Source organism: Mytilus galloprovincialis, chromosome 2 (genome assembly GCF_965363235.1).
Source record: "Mytilus galloprovincialis chromosome 2, xbMytGall1.hap1.1, whole genome shotgun sequence".
Lineage (NCBI taxonomy): Eukaryota > Metazoa > Mollusca > Bivalvia > Mytilida > Mytilidae > Mytilus > Mytilus galloprovincialis.
In genome coordinates this window covers 4,267,233-4,284,654 of record NC_134839.1, presented here as the reverse complement: position 1 = coordinate 4,284,654, position 17,422 = coordinate 4,267,233, and the positions used below count along the sequence as shown (strand labels likewise).

The 17,422-nt window shown below is 31.2% G+C and overlaps 1 protein-coding gene and 1 long non-coding RNA gene across 4 annotated transcripts in view; one reads left to right on the top strand and one right to left on the bottom strand.

The window, feature by feature from the left end:
- Window positions 1-17,422, bottom strand: part of LOC143062709 (uncharacterized) — a 65,341-nt gene that overhangs the window by 27,979 nt on the left and 19,940 nt on the right. The window contains exons 1-2 of one of the 3 annotated variants that reach the window (XM_076234468.1): window positions 9,048-9,187; window positions 53-711 (exon numbers count right to left, since the gene is read on the bottom strand). In XM_076234468.1, coding sequence (XP_076090583.1) covers window positions 53-587 — 535 coding nt within the window. In that variant the 5' untranslated portion in view covers window positions 588-711; window positions 9,048-9,187. Of the gene's footprint in view, window positions 1-52; window positions 712-882; window positions 1,169-9,047; window positions 9,188-17,422 lie in introns of those variants that run through there. The other 2 variants (XM_076234465.1, XM_076234466.1) reach the window with 2 other exon arrangements.
- On the top strand, window positions 454-2,982 carry LOC143062710 (uncharacterized). The gene is made up of 3 exons (XR_012974819.1): window positions 454-735; window positions 1,173-1,350; window positions 2,507-2,982. It is a non-coding gene; the product is annotated as an uncharacterized LOC143062710 (long non-coding RNA).

The following is a 17,422-nucleotide window of genomic DNA, read 5'->3' as shown; positions in this document are numbered from 1 at the left end:
AACTGTTGGATTATAAAAATATATAAGACAAAATAATAAGAACCACCCTTACCTTGAGCATACTGCATCCGTCTCATCCATGGATATATTTGTGGAGATCCTCCATAGCTCTGGTCAGCCGGTCTGGGTGAGTGTGGTGTCTGAGATTGTTGTGGGAGGGGTGATATCGGGGGTGGTTGTTGCGATGGTGGCGATCTATTTCTATCCACATTTGTCAGTTGACCGTTTGGGTAGTACGAACTATTACTATTCGAAGATGTTCTTATGTTGCACGACCGGTCATTTGATGAATGCATGTGATGAACATTCGGTATATTTGGAGTGCCTCCATGGATACTATGGGGTGAGGAACACGGGCTAGAATGCGGCATATGACTCAATCGCTGTGTAGCATAATAGTCCCCACTGTGTTCTTCTGATCGTTCGTCTTTAGCAGAAAATGGGTACCTGGATCCGTGGAAACTGGGGTATATTCCTCCGGAATGTTGAAATGTTCCATTTCTGTGAAAATTTCCTTCGGCACAACTTTCCAATCCAACTGTCTGTCCGTAACATGTAGACAGCGAATTGACGAAGTAGGAACTCATTTGGTATAATAGTGTTTTATTTTCAGATCGTAAAACTGTCTAATGCGGTCAGGGTCGGACGAGGATGAATTATGTCAATTTCTTCGTTTATGGGATGCCTCTTTGACTTAAACTGCAGTCGCCACTGAAATGAAGCCATTTTGATCACGTGAGTTAAAATATCCAATAGTAAATCAATTTTAAATGCAGGTTTATGGATTCACATGTCAACATAAGAGCGATAAATTTTAATCAAGGTTTTCAAAATTTAACGTAACACATTAAATTAATTAATTATAACAAAATTATACTTTACCTGTCCCTGAACAGTTAGACCGTGTCCCTTGTTTTTATAGTTTGCACATCCCGACATTATTTAACAAGTGTACACTATCAGTCTTTACCGTGTAAATAAAACTTGATCTGTCGATCTTTCAACCCACGTGGGCATAAACTTACACAGTGTATGGGTCACTGATTACCACATATTACCCAATGAAAACGATCTTCGAACCTTTTTTTCACAAAACCAACAAAAATCTACCAAAAACTAAATCTTAGAGTATATTAATGTGTGCATAATCTGCGCTCTTTTAATATTTTTAGCTTACGAATTTACGTCGGAGGAAAAGTCATTTAGAGCTAACATTAACCCACTTATAAAAAGACACATTTCCAACTAGTTTACTCGTGTAAAATGTATTTATGATGCCGATGATAAATTATTGCGAGTCAACTAACTGATGTATGATAACAGAAGCTGTTTCTTGGACGACTCGGCTAAGTATGTATATTCATGGTTAATGCGATTTTGACGACCATATTATAATATTTTGATGTTCTCAAGATATGCCCATTCATACCTTTTCACAACTTACACTGAAAATCTTAAGTATACAATAATCTTTTTAAACAGAAAAGTTGTTTCGGTCAGTTGCCTCTAAAATGAGAGAAATAAATCAACTCTTAAGTAGAGAAATGTATGTATTCACTTGAAAGAAATTACCGCTACATTGATTTACATACACAAGAAAAAGGCATGTCTAGTTATATATCTAGTTGTATAGTCAAAAAGAATGTTTTTGTCATCTTTGATAAAGGTGTGTAGAAAAAAAGCGACAAAATTTATGTTTTCTCTATATATGTCGTCATTCGACACCTATATCTGTAAATTGAGTTTAAATAGTTTAGATTTGTTTTTAAATATTTTCTATTTTTCTATTTCCTAATAATGATACAAATGAAATAAAAAACGTATAACTTTCATTCATTATACATAATAAATTATCCCAACACATTGCCCTAAAATGCTTTTGTAAAATTCTTTTTTATATCCTGTTTAAAATCAGATATTGAAACAATGCAGCGTATTTTAAAAATTCTCTTTCTTTCAAATCTACGATAGCTTACATCTCCCCAGAATGTTTTCTTTTTAGTTATCTTTGAAAATTTTTTTTATACGTTTATCAAAGTAAAATTTTTATTTATAGCCCATTGTTTGCGTTTGTCATTTTTATATTTTTATCAAATGATTGCAAAATGTGTTTGAACAAATCAGACTTTATAACATTTATAATCCATCGATCTGGAACAATTTACTCGGCCAAACGATTTTCAATGGATAACACATTTGAAAAGGTCTTAGTATATACATTACGACGTTTTTAAGATCCATTAAACATTCATCATTTTCCAATCTCTGTTAATATACAAAGTTCTTTTAAATTCCGCCTTCTGTACAAATTTAACTTGTAAGTTGAAAATAATTTGTGATTTTGATAACCACGACATGATCATAAGAATATTTTGTCACTTATTTTCTTTTTAAATTTTCCGTCATTACTTTTAAGTTTTTGGTCATTCTTTGTAGCTTCTACATATTGCATTAATCTTGCAACAATAAATATCTTAAGACATCATTTTATATTATTTTATTTTAGGTTTGATGCTAAGAAAGTTTTATGTATTTTGAATATTGACTCCTGGTATGGAGCACACCAGCCGTGACCTGCTAGCAATTCTACAAAACACGTCTACTAAAGCACGGATTCTTGTTTATATTAGCAAGTCATTTGCATTAACGTTTTCGTTTTTGGCATTCTTAATCTCTGACACAAAAAGTCCTTTCCTTTTTGAATTAAATTATCTAATATACCATTAGAGGAATAAATATACAAAAATGAAAAAAATTAGGAATAACAGACAACTGAACACAATACGGTATGGGTTTTGCTCATTGTTGAAAGAGAGCCCTACGATGTCTAATAGTTACTTTAATCTGCGTCATTTGGGCTTTGGTGGATAGTTGTCTCATTGGATACCATATTGCATCTTCTTATTTCTATAAAAATACACACAAACACAAGTGAAATGTCTCTTTCACACTTTCTACCTCCTCTACATCTCCAATATGCCACGACAGTTATCAGGATTTTGTCAGACATATAATAATCACTGTAATATCAAACTATATAAATTCTATATCGTCACCTAATTGTGTTGTCTTCTTCAAATACAGTGCTTAGGAGATCAAACAAATCAAAAGCAACAATCATTACGTAGTTTGCAATAATCATTACGTAGTTTGCTTAAATTTTCAAAGGAATGTAGCTTTCCTAGGACGCATTCCCATAGTTTATATTTAGGTCTTAAGATCTACCATGGAAAAAGTTAGATTTAATATTGCATAGAATCTTTGTCAAAAAGAAACAAATAAAACGAATTTAAAAATAACAATCAACATAAAAATTAAAACCATTCATTAAAAACTATGCTAGATTTCAGCTTCTTTTATAATAGAGATTCGAAAGATATTAAAGGGACATTTAAACTCAATCAAAAACTAAAAATGCAATTGCAAAAAACAAAAACAAAAAAATGACTTACAACAATACACAAAAGGCAACACAGATAACCAAAGCCTGAGCAACATAATCCAACGACAATCAACATGCCTAACTTTAAGACTGAATGAAAAAACAACGATGATGTTGACGGTTAAACCGGTGGAGTAGGATCTGCCTACCCTTGTTGTTAATAAAAAGAAACGTTTTGACAAATATTATTTTTGTTATTTTCACAAGCAATTGGCTGTATTTCTGTATACTCTAACAAACCACAAAACACAAGATTTCTTGTAAGTAAAATATCTCACGGATATACTCTATCTTTTTGTTTATTTCTTGATCTTATTTGGAACTCTATGCTGTTGGCACAATGTCATGTAATATTCACATTTCAAGAGAGTCATCCTCAACATGCATGTAACGTTTGCCACTGGACGTTAAATCAATCAATCACTCACAGAGGATGAGTGCAGTGAAACGTCCACGAATTCTTAAATTCTGACCCTGAAACAAGCCATGTCTAAATTAATTAACTGATTATCAAACAAGCTATGGTAATGCAGCTAGACAAACCAACTCAAACTATGGTAATGCAGCTAGACAACCAACTCAAGCTATGGTAATGCTGCTAGACAAACCAACTCAAGCTATGGTAATGCAGCTAGACAAACCAACTCAAGCTATGGTAAAGCAGCTAGACAAACCAACTCAAACTATGGTAATGCAGCTAGACAAACCAACTCAAACTATGGTAATGCAGCTAGACAAACCAACTCAAACTATGGTAATGCAGCTAGACAAACCAACTCAAACTATGGTAATGCAGCTAGACAAACCAACTCAAACTATGGTAATGCAGCTAGACAAACCAACTCAAGCTAAGGTTATGCACATGCATAATCAAACCAAGTCAACTATAAATCAAATTCTATATTCATATCAAACACATCTACAATTTGTGCATTCTGATCACAATGTTAGGATACATATCTCAGTAGAACAAAATTCGATTGTTTTATATATCGATTGTTCGATCAATCAACAGGAGATTGAACTTTTAATTTTGAATTTATTCGCTTTGTATCAACATTTAATATTGTACTATACTTTACTATATCCTCTCATTGCAGTTACCATTATGTAATGACTTCAAAGTCCCTACTGTATAACAACCTTTTAATCTTTCCAAGACAATTGCAGTTAGTACAAATGATGTTTATTTTTCTGCATGATATGCTATTTGTTCCAATGACACCGATGTTAATAAAACTGTGTTTATCAACAATGAAAATCTGTTCGAATCAATAGATAGTTTGTTTAATGCACTGTTTTATGGTCACACTTTCGTAAACCTTACTCTCCCTGGGGTTCATTTATTAATTGCTCAATTGCAATAGATTTATTTATATAATGCATTAGAAAACACTACATTTGTATTGATATTAATATTGTTTTTCAAACTCCGAGGAATCATGTATCAACTAAAGCTGGGATCATTATCTGAGGACTGCTCGATTATTACAATAATATGTTTTCAATTGCTGATGGGAATATATCAATTGTATATTTAATTTTTTACTCATTTAAAATACATATGTTACCGAAGATTTGATATGCGTCAACAAATCTTTATTATGTACGTTACAAAACAATGGGGAAAAGATACGGAACTAATTACACGCAGAAAGGGGAGTTGTAACATTTCGGAAACCAGTATGTAATACTAGTCACAAAAAAAAACTAACATAGGATGGGTCAATAAACCAGGAATAATGTATATATAAATAACTACAGCTCACTTACTTCGATCATATATGGTAGAGAAAACAGGAGCTCCAGAAAGATAAACAGACAAATATGGATACATGTATATTTGGGTTTTGTTACGAACAACAATGTTAAATGTGAACAGACAACTCCATTCAATCTCTATCCAGCATGAAGAATATCTTTGAAAAAAATATACCATATATACTAAAAACAATAGCCCTTTAATAACAACTTTTACTTGTTTATCATAAAAATGAACAACAAATAAAAAACATTAAACAAAACATTGACACAAAGAAACAACGAGAAAAAAATTTGTTGTCAAAATTAAATTGTGATGCAAAGCTAAGCAATGAATGACATCAAATTTAAAATTAGCTCGTCAGTGTATTACTGGATGTCCATTTAACAAGTAACAGTGTCTAAACCACAGTTATAATTGAAAACCAACGACATGTATCGTTATAGAAGCTCAGTTTACACTTAGATATCACAATAAGCATAAACTAGCAATTTTCTGGCCGATAAATTAGTCCCCTAGACAATGTGAATAGCCCATAACGAGAGCGATTTTATGTTCATCGCTTTGGCTTTACGGGTTTTCAAGTAGATATAAATATTAGCGATGTCGGAAGAAACATTTTCACAAAATTTATTGTCTCTAAATCTTTCTCGACGTATTCAGACTCTGAAGTCAATTATCTTTTTACGGTGAAGCAGAAAAGACGAGAGGAATTTTAATATTTCTCGTGTGTTAAAGCAATTTGACGCATTTTAACTGTTCATGGATTTTAACAAAAAAGAGGTGTGATCGGATGTTGTTAAAACTTAGACAATACTTTTTGACACGGATTTGTTACAATAAATATCAAAATAATTTATGTTAGGTTTTAAACAAAATACTTTGACAGAAAATTTCACGGATAACTTTCATCAAGAAGAATAGAGGAACACATAAGTATCCGAATCGAATAGCCGTATAATTGTAAATTTATTATTTTTAACAGTTCGTGGAAGTCAAAGGAGAGGAAACAAAACTGTGAAAGAAAATAATTTACTGCATCTCAAAGTTGTCAGGATGACATCATTTAAAAATACCAGCATATTCTAATGTGATCAGATAAAAATTGGGTTCTTAATTGTACAAGGCACCTTGCATTTTTTGTTTTGCGTGAATTATTCAAAATAACTTTACCAACTATGTAAATTAAAAGTTGTGTTTGAGATCTTATCCTGCAAGAACTCGAAGAAAATAATTAACAAAAAACAAATATTCATTTCATTTGGATGAAATGACAAGAAGTTTTCAAGTCTAACGAATTAAAACCATAAACTAATTTCTGGTGCGAACACTTATTTCACTTTCATAAGGTTAAAAGTGATTTTTCATTTCTACACAAATTGGACAAACTTATTTGCTTCCCGAAGCGAAAAATTTAATCATAGGAGACGAGAAACGAACTCAAACCATGGAACCTTCCCAGCAATGGAATGCAAATGATAAATGTGTTTCTTAAGAAACGCCGATAGAACTTTGAAACATGTCGGATTGTTCTTGAAAAATGGTTGTTAATAATACCTTTTTCTTTATTATTTCTCGTCCTAAAACCCATGTATCTTCCTTTTAGGAAAATAATTACAATCTCACGAGACTTGACCTCACGTCTGCAACCAGTAATGGCGGTTACTGGACAATAGCTGCTAAAGTATTGACCGAAATTACTACACTCTCAGAAAAAGACATTTATTTTTTTCTGACTCACAAAGCTTTATTTGATTCACTAGAGCGTTCGTATTGGAATGATTAAACGTCGAGGGAAATATATTTGAAATCTATTTCACTTGCTCAAGAATTCGGCATACAAATGCATTTCAAATTCATCAAACGAAAACGAATTCGTACTTTGTTTTAAAAAGGCATGGGAAAGTTCCAACACAATCGCTAAGGAAATGAAATGTCGAATTTTCAGAAATCCAATCACCATTCTAATATCAAGTTTTAAGATTCAACTCGTTTATTTCAAAAAGTTTAATGGTTAAAATTTTCTCCACGGACGACCCATGACGCAGTTGTTATTAAAATCGTCTGTATGTCTATTAATCTAAAAGGTGAAGAAAAAAAAAAGAGAAACAAAACGATGAAAAACAAAAAGTACTTTTGTTTTGTCAATATATCATTCAAATAAAAAAGCAGAGAAATTTTAAATAATTGATGTCATGTAACATTGTTATGATTAATATCATTAAATTATGCAGTGGAACTAGTTCACTATCTCTTAAAGTTATTAATCAATGGGTTAAAATAATGAAACCATTTTGTACGTTTACAACTCTTATTTTTATGGGGGATATACATGTAAGGAAATATTCACCACGAAAACTTATAGCAAAAAGAAACCCTAACACTTGATAATCATCTGCACGTATAATATAAATGAATGTATGAAATAATTTATAATTTAAAAAACAACAAAATGTTAATAATTAAAATAAGCAACAAAACATAACTGTTTTTCTTGAAATTATAAATTTAAAAATATTAATCATTGCAAACGAAGCCTAAGATAAAAAGTTTAATATTTAGACGGTTTCTTATAATAATATTCCATATTTATATTATTCATACTTTTCTTGCTTTGAACAATTTTGCGTTCTTAAGACATATTCACAGCAAGTCATTCTATGAGTGGAAAGCATAGATGACCAGTCTCTCCATTTCGCAAAGGATAATAAAGAATAATAAAGAGTCACTTTTTAAGTCGATGATATCTATTTAATGCAATTCTTTAGAATAATCTTCCAATAAAACAGTTGTTCCTATTTTTTTTGAAAAAATAAATTCAAATAAAATGAAATTTGAAGTGCACTCCTCCCCTTGAAAAAATGAGAACACGAATATGAATGGTATATAGGTATAGGAATACTTTTTCTGTATCAAGAACTGTATTTTGAGGGATGAAAATGTATGAGTTTTGGATTAAATAATTTGTAGTTTTTGATAAGATAAAAACATAGAATTTAAAGACAAATTAGGATTTTGAAAATTAAAAACAGGCAAATTTTGCTCTCATTGTTTTAAGGTAAACGAAAATGCAAGTATACAAACTTGTATTTGTATTTTGAGAATATGTATTAAAACTGTTCTTTTGAAAAAATAGAAATTTCAAGCGCCCAGGAAAAATAAAATTTGATAACTGGCAACATATTAAAACTGATTATAGAGTATGGTTATCAAAAATTACGAATGAAATGTTTGTAAGAAAATTCACAGAAAAATAATGTAAACTAAATGAATCTAGAGGAATATTTTATAACTGGCATCCAATGATTATATTTTATAGAACAAATACATTTCAAATGAAACAATATTCAATGCATTGCTAAAAATAGACGTATTTTATCAGAACTAAAAACTGATAAAATGTTATAAATTTGAGTATTACGATTAGACGGTTAATTCTATTGTTTATGTCTATTGCTTTTGTGAAATCTAAACTAAATTCAAAATAAGATAATATAACAGCATAAAATTGAAAGGCAGTGTAAAGAAAATATAGACCTGTCCGTCATACGAGTAAAGTATTATACAGATAAATAATGAGATATTCCCGATTATAACCATTAAATAAATATCTTTACAATATCATCTAGTATTGTCCAATTGTTATCACAGAATCGCATTTTATAACCGTAAGATTATATTTTTCCCTATAACAAATTAATCTTAGTTAAAAAACGCAATGTTTACATTTTAGTGAACAAACAAACTTTGTTCTAACTCTAACTCTCTGTTGTCTTCTATTCCAATTTATTTTTTTTCTAATTTATGTAAACATTGATAAATTGCATTACATGCGATACTTACCAAAATGAAAAGCCCTCCGATTTCTAAATCAATCTTTTGAAAATAATTGCTAAGACTTTTTAACGTGTTGAGTGTTATACTGTTCATGAAGGGGTATCAATTACGAATGTGTTTCAAAGGTAGGCGGGTCTTGGTAAGTTTCCAGTTACATGGCTGAATGAAAAACAAATTTTTATTTCCAATGAAAAATAAGTTTGATAAATATCTCCCCGACAAGCCATACTTTCACTCTGAAAAGAAAAGTAGTGCGCATTTTAAAATCTATTTTTTAATAGGCTTAGGAATTTAAAAGCGTTTTGATAAAGTTAGATTAATGCTTTTTTTTTAAAGAAAAATATTAATGTGAAAATTTTACATTTGTACAATTATAATTTTGATTGGACGTATTAATCAAAATGTGAAATTGAATATTATAAGAAAAAATATAAAATGTCAGCGTTACACATTCCTATTTAAGATTCAGTATCTTTGTCGCTTATATTTTCTTGATAAATTAAATTTATATGTTCCGTTGTCTTCAAACCGTTAGATCATTTACTGTTAAAACATAAACCCTCGAAGTACTGTTTTTAAAAACGTTTTATCCGAATTTGGAAGTTATTCTTATCATATAATAAATTGGCAGTCGCTACATTCCCGCTAGCAGATATGTATTTCTTTCTTTATACAAATAGTAAAAACGCGTGGCAAAAAAAAAATAAATAATAACATGTACTTACCAAACATACAGACATATTTAAAAATCACAAGTAATACAGTTAACTGTAAAACAATTAAAAAAATATATTAACTGTAACAAAAATAGAGAATATTTATCATTAATACTCACACTTGCGAATGTTCATAGTATATGTTTAATACATGTTATATCTTAATACATATTATATCTTAATACATATTATATCTTAATACATATTATATCTTAATGACAAACATATAATGATAATAATACAAAGTTATTATGGACTGGGTTCGTATTACATTACTTCTGCGGGGTAAATTTAAGTGTAAATTATTCCACACGTATCAAATATTCATTAAATCTTACTATAAAGTACAACGCTATGATCACCGTCAAGGCTAAAGAGATCAGTATGATTCTATACAAAACTTGCAATATGGTACACAGTATTTATAAAGCGTGCAGTTTTTGTAAATCAAGCTTGCATTCTGTGCATATTGTAGGTGAATTAACATACTTTTCTCAATTTTATAAGTGCTTCATTTGATATATAATATACTAAGGATCTTATGACGTCAATAGTAATTAGCATAGAACAACAGATGAATAATTTTATATAAAATGTAAAAAAAAAAGGAAGGAAACATGACTACTTGACTATTAATATGAATCTTCAATGAGTTATCGGTCTTGATTTTTAATTAACTTTTCTGATTGTCTTTCACACGAGTTCCTTCTCGAACAAAAAATCCCTAATACAGTTTTGGTAAATATGGTCTTTTTTCTTGATGTAAATTTTCCTACAAATATAAAAGAGGGACGAAAGATACCAAAGGGACAGTCAAACTCATAAAATAAACTGACAACGCCATGGCTAAAAATGAAAAAGACAAACAGACAAACAATAGTACACATGACACAACATAGAAAACTAAATAATAAACAACACGAACCCCACCAAAAACTAGGGGTTATCTCGGGTGCTCCGGAAGGGTAAGCAGATCCTGCTATAAGTTATTTACACGAATGGGAAGTGGGCCTTACATCTGGAAGACCAAAAGACAAATCCAATAGACGAAAGACAATTAACAACTTCAATGAGTATTGGATATTTACCTTAACTTTGTTTTTAATTTCTATTGTCATTTGTTCCATGATAATATAGTATTATGCATACTATTACCTTACGAAGTAGATTCATAACACTACAAAATTTAACCTACCAATTTCGATGTGTTTGAGGTTGTAGCTGGTTTTTTGGCCTTCCCGTCAAGTTCACAACATTTCCATGAAATTTACTTTCAAAATAATAAGTTTCAAATACAATCACAACTTCTGAAAACATTCTTGTGTATTAACGCACATAATATTTGTTTAGAATTCATCATCCGCTACCACCAATACAATCCGTATTGATGGAAGAAAAATGAGACGTCGTCTTATCGATTGTCAATAAGACAACAACTATCCACAAAATGTAAAGGATAGTTATGACCCTAGCAGAGGCGGATTTAGGGGGGGGGGGGGGGGGGGGCTTTTGAGAAAAAAATTTGGTTGCTTATATAGGGAATCTCTGAAGCGTGACGAAATCGGGCCCCCTCTTAGGCAGCCAGTGAGCCCCCTCTTATGAAAATTTCTGGATCCGCCACTACCTAGGCTAAGAACAGTTTGGAGTTTTATGAACCTAGGTTGATATTACAACCGAATATATGTAAGAAGATGTATAGTATGATTGCCATTGAGACAACTATCCACATAGTGTAAAGGATAGTTATAAACCTAGGCTAAGAACAGTGTAGAGTTTTATGAAGATAGGTTGATATTACTACCGAAGTTCTAGATAATTTATTAACGGGCTTTGAAACTCCTACAACGGTAGAGTTTCATTAATATCTAATGAAATATTAATTAGAAATTTATAAATATAGCTACAATCGTTCTACTTATCTATTTTGTAAACATAAGTGTACAATTGACAAGCAAATGCAATGGTAAAGCAAATGGTAGGTTTGAGGAAGTACACCACTTATTCATGGTCCCATTGCTTTCTATGTTAAATTCCTCCGTTTCAAGCAGGCACACCTCTTTTGTTTTAAGTTAAAAAAAAAAGTGGCAATCATTGCATTTCAAAGCAACAGTTTATGATGTCTTGTACTGAAAAAAATCAACATACCTTTAATGGTATATAAGAAAGAACTGGTTCCCGGAACTTCGGATGTACCAAAACAGGTACTTCAGATCTGACAAACAGATAAAACGTACTCTCTTTTTAAAATTTGGTGCAGTTTTTTCAATATTCAAAATTAAAAGTCTAAAAGTGTTCTACAATGATCAGCAGTCCCTCAGCTTTCATTTGATACCAAAAATACCTAAATATTCTATAAATTTTGAAAGTTACACTCCTACGTAGGAACTATTTTGTGTTAAATATGTACTACTTTCTGGTATGTGCTTTCTGGCCGGGGCAGAATTAGTGGTGTTACACCTTGAGATGTTGCCCTGCATAGTAAACATCTATTGATAGGACTATCACTGCATGGGTCAATACATCTGATGTTGAGCTGTTAGTCCTCGATGGTATTATCAGATCAGTAGTCGGTGCTTCGGCATCAAGACGATTTATAACATATATTTTCCTAGATTCACTTGACGAAATAGACAATTATTTAGAACTAAGGTTCCAACGTCACCAGGCAAAGCTGGCTTTAGATCGATGAATTTGGCTATTCCTTTTAGGTCCCTTTTAGTAATGAAACTCATAACGGGCTAAGTATTTTCACATCCCTCGTTTTCAAAAGATTAGATTAATGGTCATCGGACGCATGGTATTTACAAAACGTTAAAAAAAACCGAACTCTTAAGAAAATTCAAAACATAAAGTCCCTAATCAAATGTCGAAATCAAAAGCTCAAACACATTAAAAGTATGAAAAACAACTGTCAAATTCTTGATTTGGTACAGGCATTTCCTTTTGTAGAAAATAGTGGTTTAGACATGATTTTATAGGTGGCTAAACCTCTGAGTCTAGATGTATTTCAAAAGTATCATACACCACTAAAGTATAAGCAAATGACACATGTAATGAAACCCAGTTACAGTTTTGTGCAAGCGTAGGGTGTTTTTTTCCGGTTACGAATTAAAAAACAAAAATAATAAGAACACATAATATTAGTATTTTGGATTACGACAAATGTGTTTTCTGAATTCTCTATACTGAACTAGAATGTTAAGAGACAGTTGAAACAGCTTATCAAATTATATAAATCTCAAGAAGAGAAAAATGTGAGGAAATACCCATTAAATGATAATAAATCTTACAAAGGACAAGAAATGAGCTACTGCAACATGCCTGAAGTAGCATCTTCAAGTGTTGACAATTACTTCCAATTATAAAAGCCTATTTACAAAGCAATAAATACCATTGCTCTTTAAAATGATACTGATAATGGGAACTAGTTACTTATATTGCTGGCATGAAACCATCTGATCAAAGAACTGAACATAAGCACAGAAAGAAACCCTTTCATGATATAACTGGACCAGCTATGGTGTAAGTTAATAATTGACACGAATGCATGAAGTAACAATGTTGTGGTGTGACATTTCATACGTTTTTGCTTATACACATTGAATTAATTTATGTATAAATAGTATTTCTAATATCTTTGAAGACGTGAGAACTATACTGCATATCATTGAAGACCTTATAACATTTAATTCGGGTGCAATTCGCCCAGTGTCAGCATGTCGGTACATGGATTTTGTAAATGAAAAAATATATATAATTGTAAATATTCAATTTATGAGTTTGACTGTTCCCTTGGTATCTTTCGCTCCTCTTTCAGTTGATGAATTATTCATTTTTAAACGAGATAATGTTAATATAAACTAGAGCAGAGTTGAGCTCAAACGTATATTTTTTTATATTTTTGTTAGACTCTTTTGGTCAAGATTCAAGATTTTATTCATAACCTCAGACACATACTTGTGTACAAGAGGACAATATATAGAAACATATTAAGATAATACAAAGCGAGACAGGACAAACGAAACAGAAATACATAGTATATTTTAAAAGACAATTGGTATAATTAGATTAAGTATTTTATGATTTTCTTCACGAAAATTTGGCTGCTCTTTAATTGTCGAAGAAATTTGAATCAGAAAATGTTACCAAAACTCGACCTAATTTGCATAAACCAAATCCTTTTTTTCGATGGATCGTAATGCAATATAGTACATAAAATAACATTAAATATGGAATAAAATACTCGAAGATTCATCATGAAATTTCATTTCATATTCTAAGGAAAGATCGATCAGACTTGTCGGACTTCAAAGGTGAACTCAGATATCACACATCTTGGAATTCAGGCTGCTGACTTAAGACAGCTGTAGCTCTCATTTAGTTAAAATTTTAATTTATAAATGATTAAAGTTCGCCGATTTTTATGTTTTTCATCACGAGAGAGATGAAATTGATTTTATAAGATTAGACTATGGTATCATCACCTAAAAAAAGGTATTATCGGATCCATGTTGATTGTCATATCCAAGAGTAATGACGAAAAGTAAACAAAGTACTAGTTCATATATTTGACAAAACTGTGAATATAATGGTCTCTTTGGTCCAATTGTTATTATTTTATCATCCTATTGTCTCCATCATTGTAAATACTTCAGAAACTAGGACACTGTGGTCGAGTGTTAATTCCCAAAATGTGATGTAATACACTTTAAAGTGTAGAAAAGTCGCGAATGGAAACTTTGATATAATCCACAAAGGGCATCTGTAAACCATGCCTCCTATTGCGGTTTCAATGTAAAGCAACGCAATTTCAGTGGGACTAAATCACTAGCATATTTGTCAATGTCCAGAAGAAATGCCAAAATCAAGTAATAGCAAAATATAATGCTATGATCAATGTAAATAGGGTTGTCATCACTGTATATGATTTTGCTATCACTGCACATAGTGATAACCATCATAAGGAACTGATGGAATTCAATATCAAATATAAACAATACAAGTATAAATGTTAAAATGTATGATTCTACTAGTAAGCAGTGCTGACTTTTCTAAGAGTATGTAGTACAAGAGAGGAGAGAAATATACAAGAGGGACAGTCAAAATCATAGATCGAAAACAAACTGACAACGCCATTGTTAAAAAAAGAAAATGACACAGACAAATAATAGTACCAAGTCAAGAATATGACAATTTTTATCCATTTGTTTTATATGTTTGAGCTTCTGATTTTGCCATTTAATTAGGGACTTTCCGTTTTGAATTTTCAAAAAAGTTGCAAAGCCAGACAAGTACGAAGATGAAGAACATTGAGGACCCAAAATTCCAAAAAAGTTGTGCCAAATACGGCTAAAGTAATCTATTCCTGGGATAAAAAAATCCTTAGTTTTGGAAAAAATTCAAAGTTTGGTAACAGGAAATTTATAAAAATGACCATATAATTGATATTCATGTCAACACCGAAGTGCTGACTACTGAGCTGTTGATAACATTGGGGACGAAACGTCCACCAGCAATGGCATCGACCCAGTGGTTTAAATAGTCATCAAAGGTACCAGGATTATAATTTAATACGCCAGACGCGCGTTTCGTCTACAAAAGACTCATCAGTGACGCTCAGATAAAAAAGTTGCAAAGACAAACAAGTGCACAGTTGAAGAGCATTGAGGACCCAAAATTCAAAAAAGTTGTGCCAAATACGGCTAAAGTAATCTATTCCTGGGATAAGAAAATCCTTAGTTTTGGAAAAAATATCAAAGTTTGGTAACAGGAAATTTATTAAAATGACCATATAATTGATATTCATGTCAACACCAAAGTGCTGACTACTGGGCTGGTGATACCCTCGGGGACGAAACATCCACCAGCCGTAGCATCGACCCAGTGGTTTAAATAGTTATCAAAGATACCAGGATTATAATTTAATACGCCAGACGCTCGTTTTGTCTACATGTATCTGTACAAAACAATAACATACTGAATAGTCTGAAAATCTACTGAACATTACTTGATTGACTACAATAAAATGTCTGATCAGTACTGGAATGATATAACACGAAGTTATCTGAAAATAAATTAAATAACCCCGTTTATTTTGAAGGTTTCAACTCCCTCAGACAAAGCTGACCTTAGACGGATTTGGCTATTGTTTAAGTACCTTTTGGTTTATAGCTTTTAAACGTTTTCGATCACTATACATCTTTTGATTTCAAATATTCGCTTTGAGCGTTTCCGATGAAGGTAACTCCAGAAAAGCGCTTTAGAAATTTATAAGGTGTGAGGTTTTTTTTTTAACACGACCCAACAGTTTAGTATCTAGTCTTGAGATGATGTTAAAATCAAAATAAACGTTTAAGACTAAAATTCATTTGTTAGAGAAGTCGAATAGCGATATTTCTGCACTTTACTGAAAAATACTTTATTTTTCTCAGAAACTCTCTCAATAGGAAAATGATCCAGACTGATTTTATAGTTATAATTACAATTGTAAAAACAATTTCCATATTTTAAGTATATAACGTGACAGAAGTAATGACGTCCATGTCTTAATATATTTTTGATTGCCTTTGAGTTCTGATGGTAACACCCAAATTTGACTTCGTGTCATGTTCTCTAATCCTTAGTGATTTCATTGGACCGGTATTGATTGTTCAGATCACAAAATATTATAACTCCTGGTTGTTGATAATGTCTGCACCATCAATGAATTTGAAAAAAGAAAATTATTATAACAAGGAAATACAAATTTCGATTAAGATGGATCAAAAATTATACGAAGGATTTATTTCACATGCATGTTAACTTTTTATCTGATATTTCGCTTAATATCTTGGATGAAACATTTGTCAGTTTATTGGAATATGTTCAACACATATTTTAAGAATCTAGACTTGAAATAGTTAAAGATGGTTTTGAACTTTATTAATTGGGTTATTGGCTTAATGTTCTTACTGTATCCTTTATTGCATACAGTTAACATCGGTATACATTATTTTCAGCCTGATTTCCAAAATGAAATGTTGAATTCCAGGTATAATGTATGTCCGATTCTTCATTAAATAATCAATAAACTGTTGTATGAATAGCAATGGTTTCGATTATCTGACAAACTTTAAAAACGCAAGACGTAATTCCTGATCAGTTCATGTCCATGGTCTCTATTCAGAATTTCCATTAAGAGATAAATCCTTATTATAGAAGTACTGTTTCTCCAACAGGTACACTTTGTTTTGCTAGAAACAATAAATATCGAAATTAACACTTTGTTGTTGGTTTATAAAGCTACTGTGGACTCAATTTTAAAAGTTGATATCAATTTGCGTTGATTGAGAATTTTTTTCAAGTTCGTTGTTTTGTCAATGTCTACAGGCAAAGCCCATAGAAAGTCTGTAGCTCATTGGATATTAAAATTCATGCCTAACTTATACCGTCGAAATCCACAAAAAATTGGTATTCCACAATTATAATAATGAATCCGTAGATGTGTAATGATATCGTCAGTTTCAATGTTTTTCAATGCTACATTCAATCGGTAAAATTGTATGTGAATATTATCATATTTTTGAAGAAAAAAAATAGAATCACGTAACATGCATTCTTCATTTTAATATAGTATAGGAAACAATAGTGTTCGGATAGAGTTAACAAAATCCAAGACTCATTGAA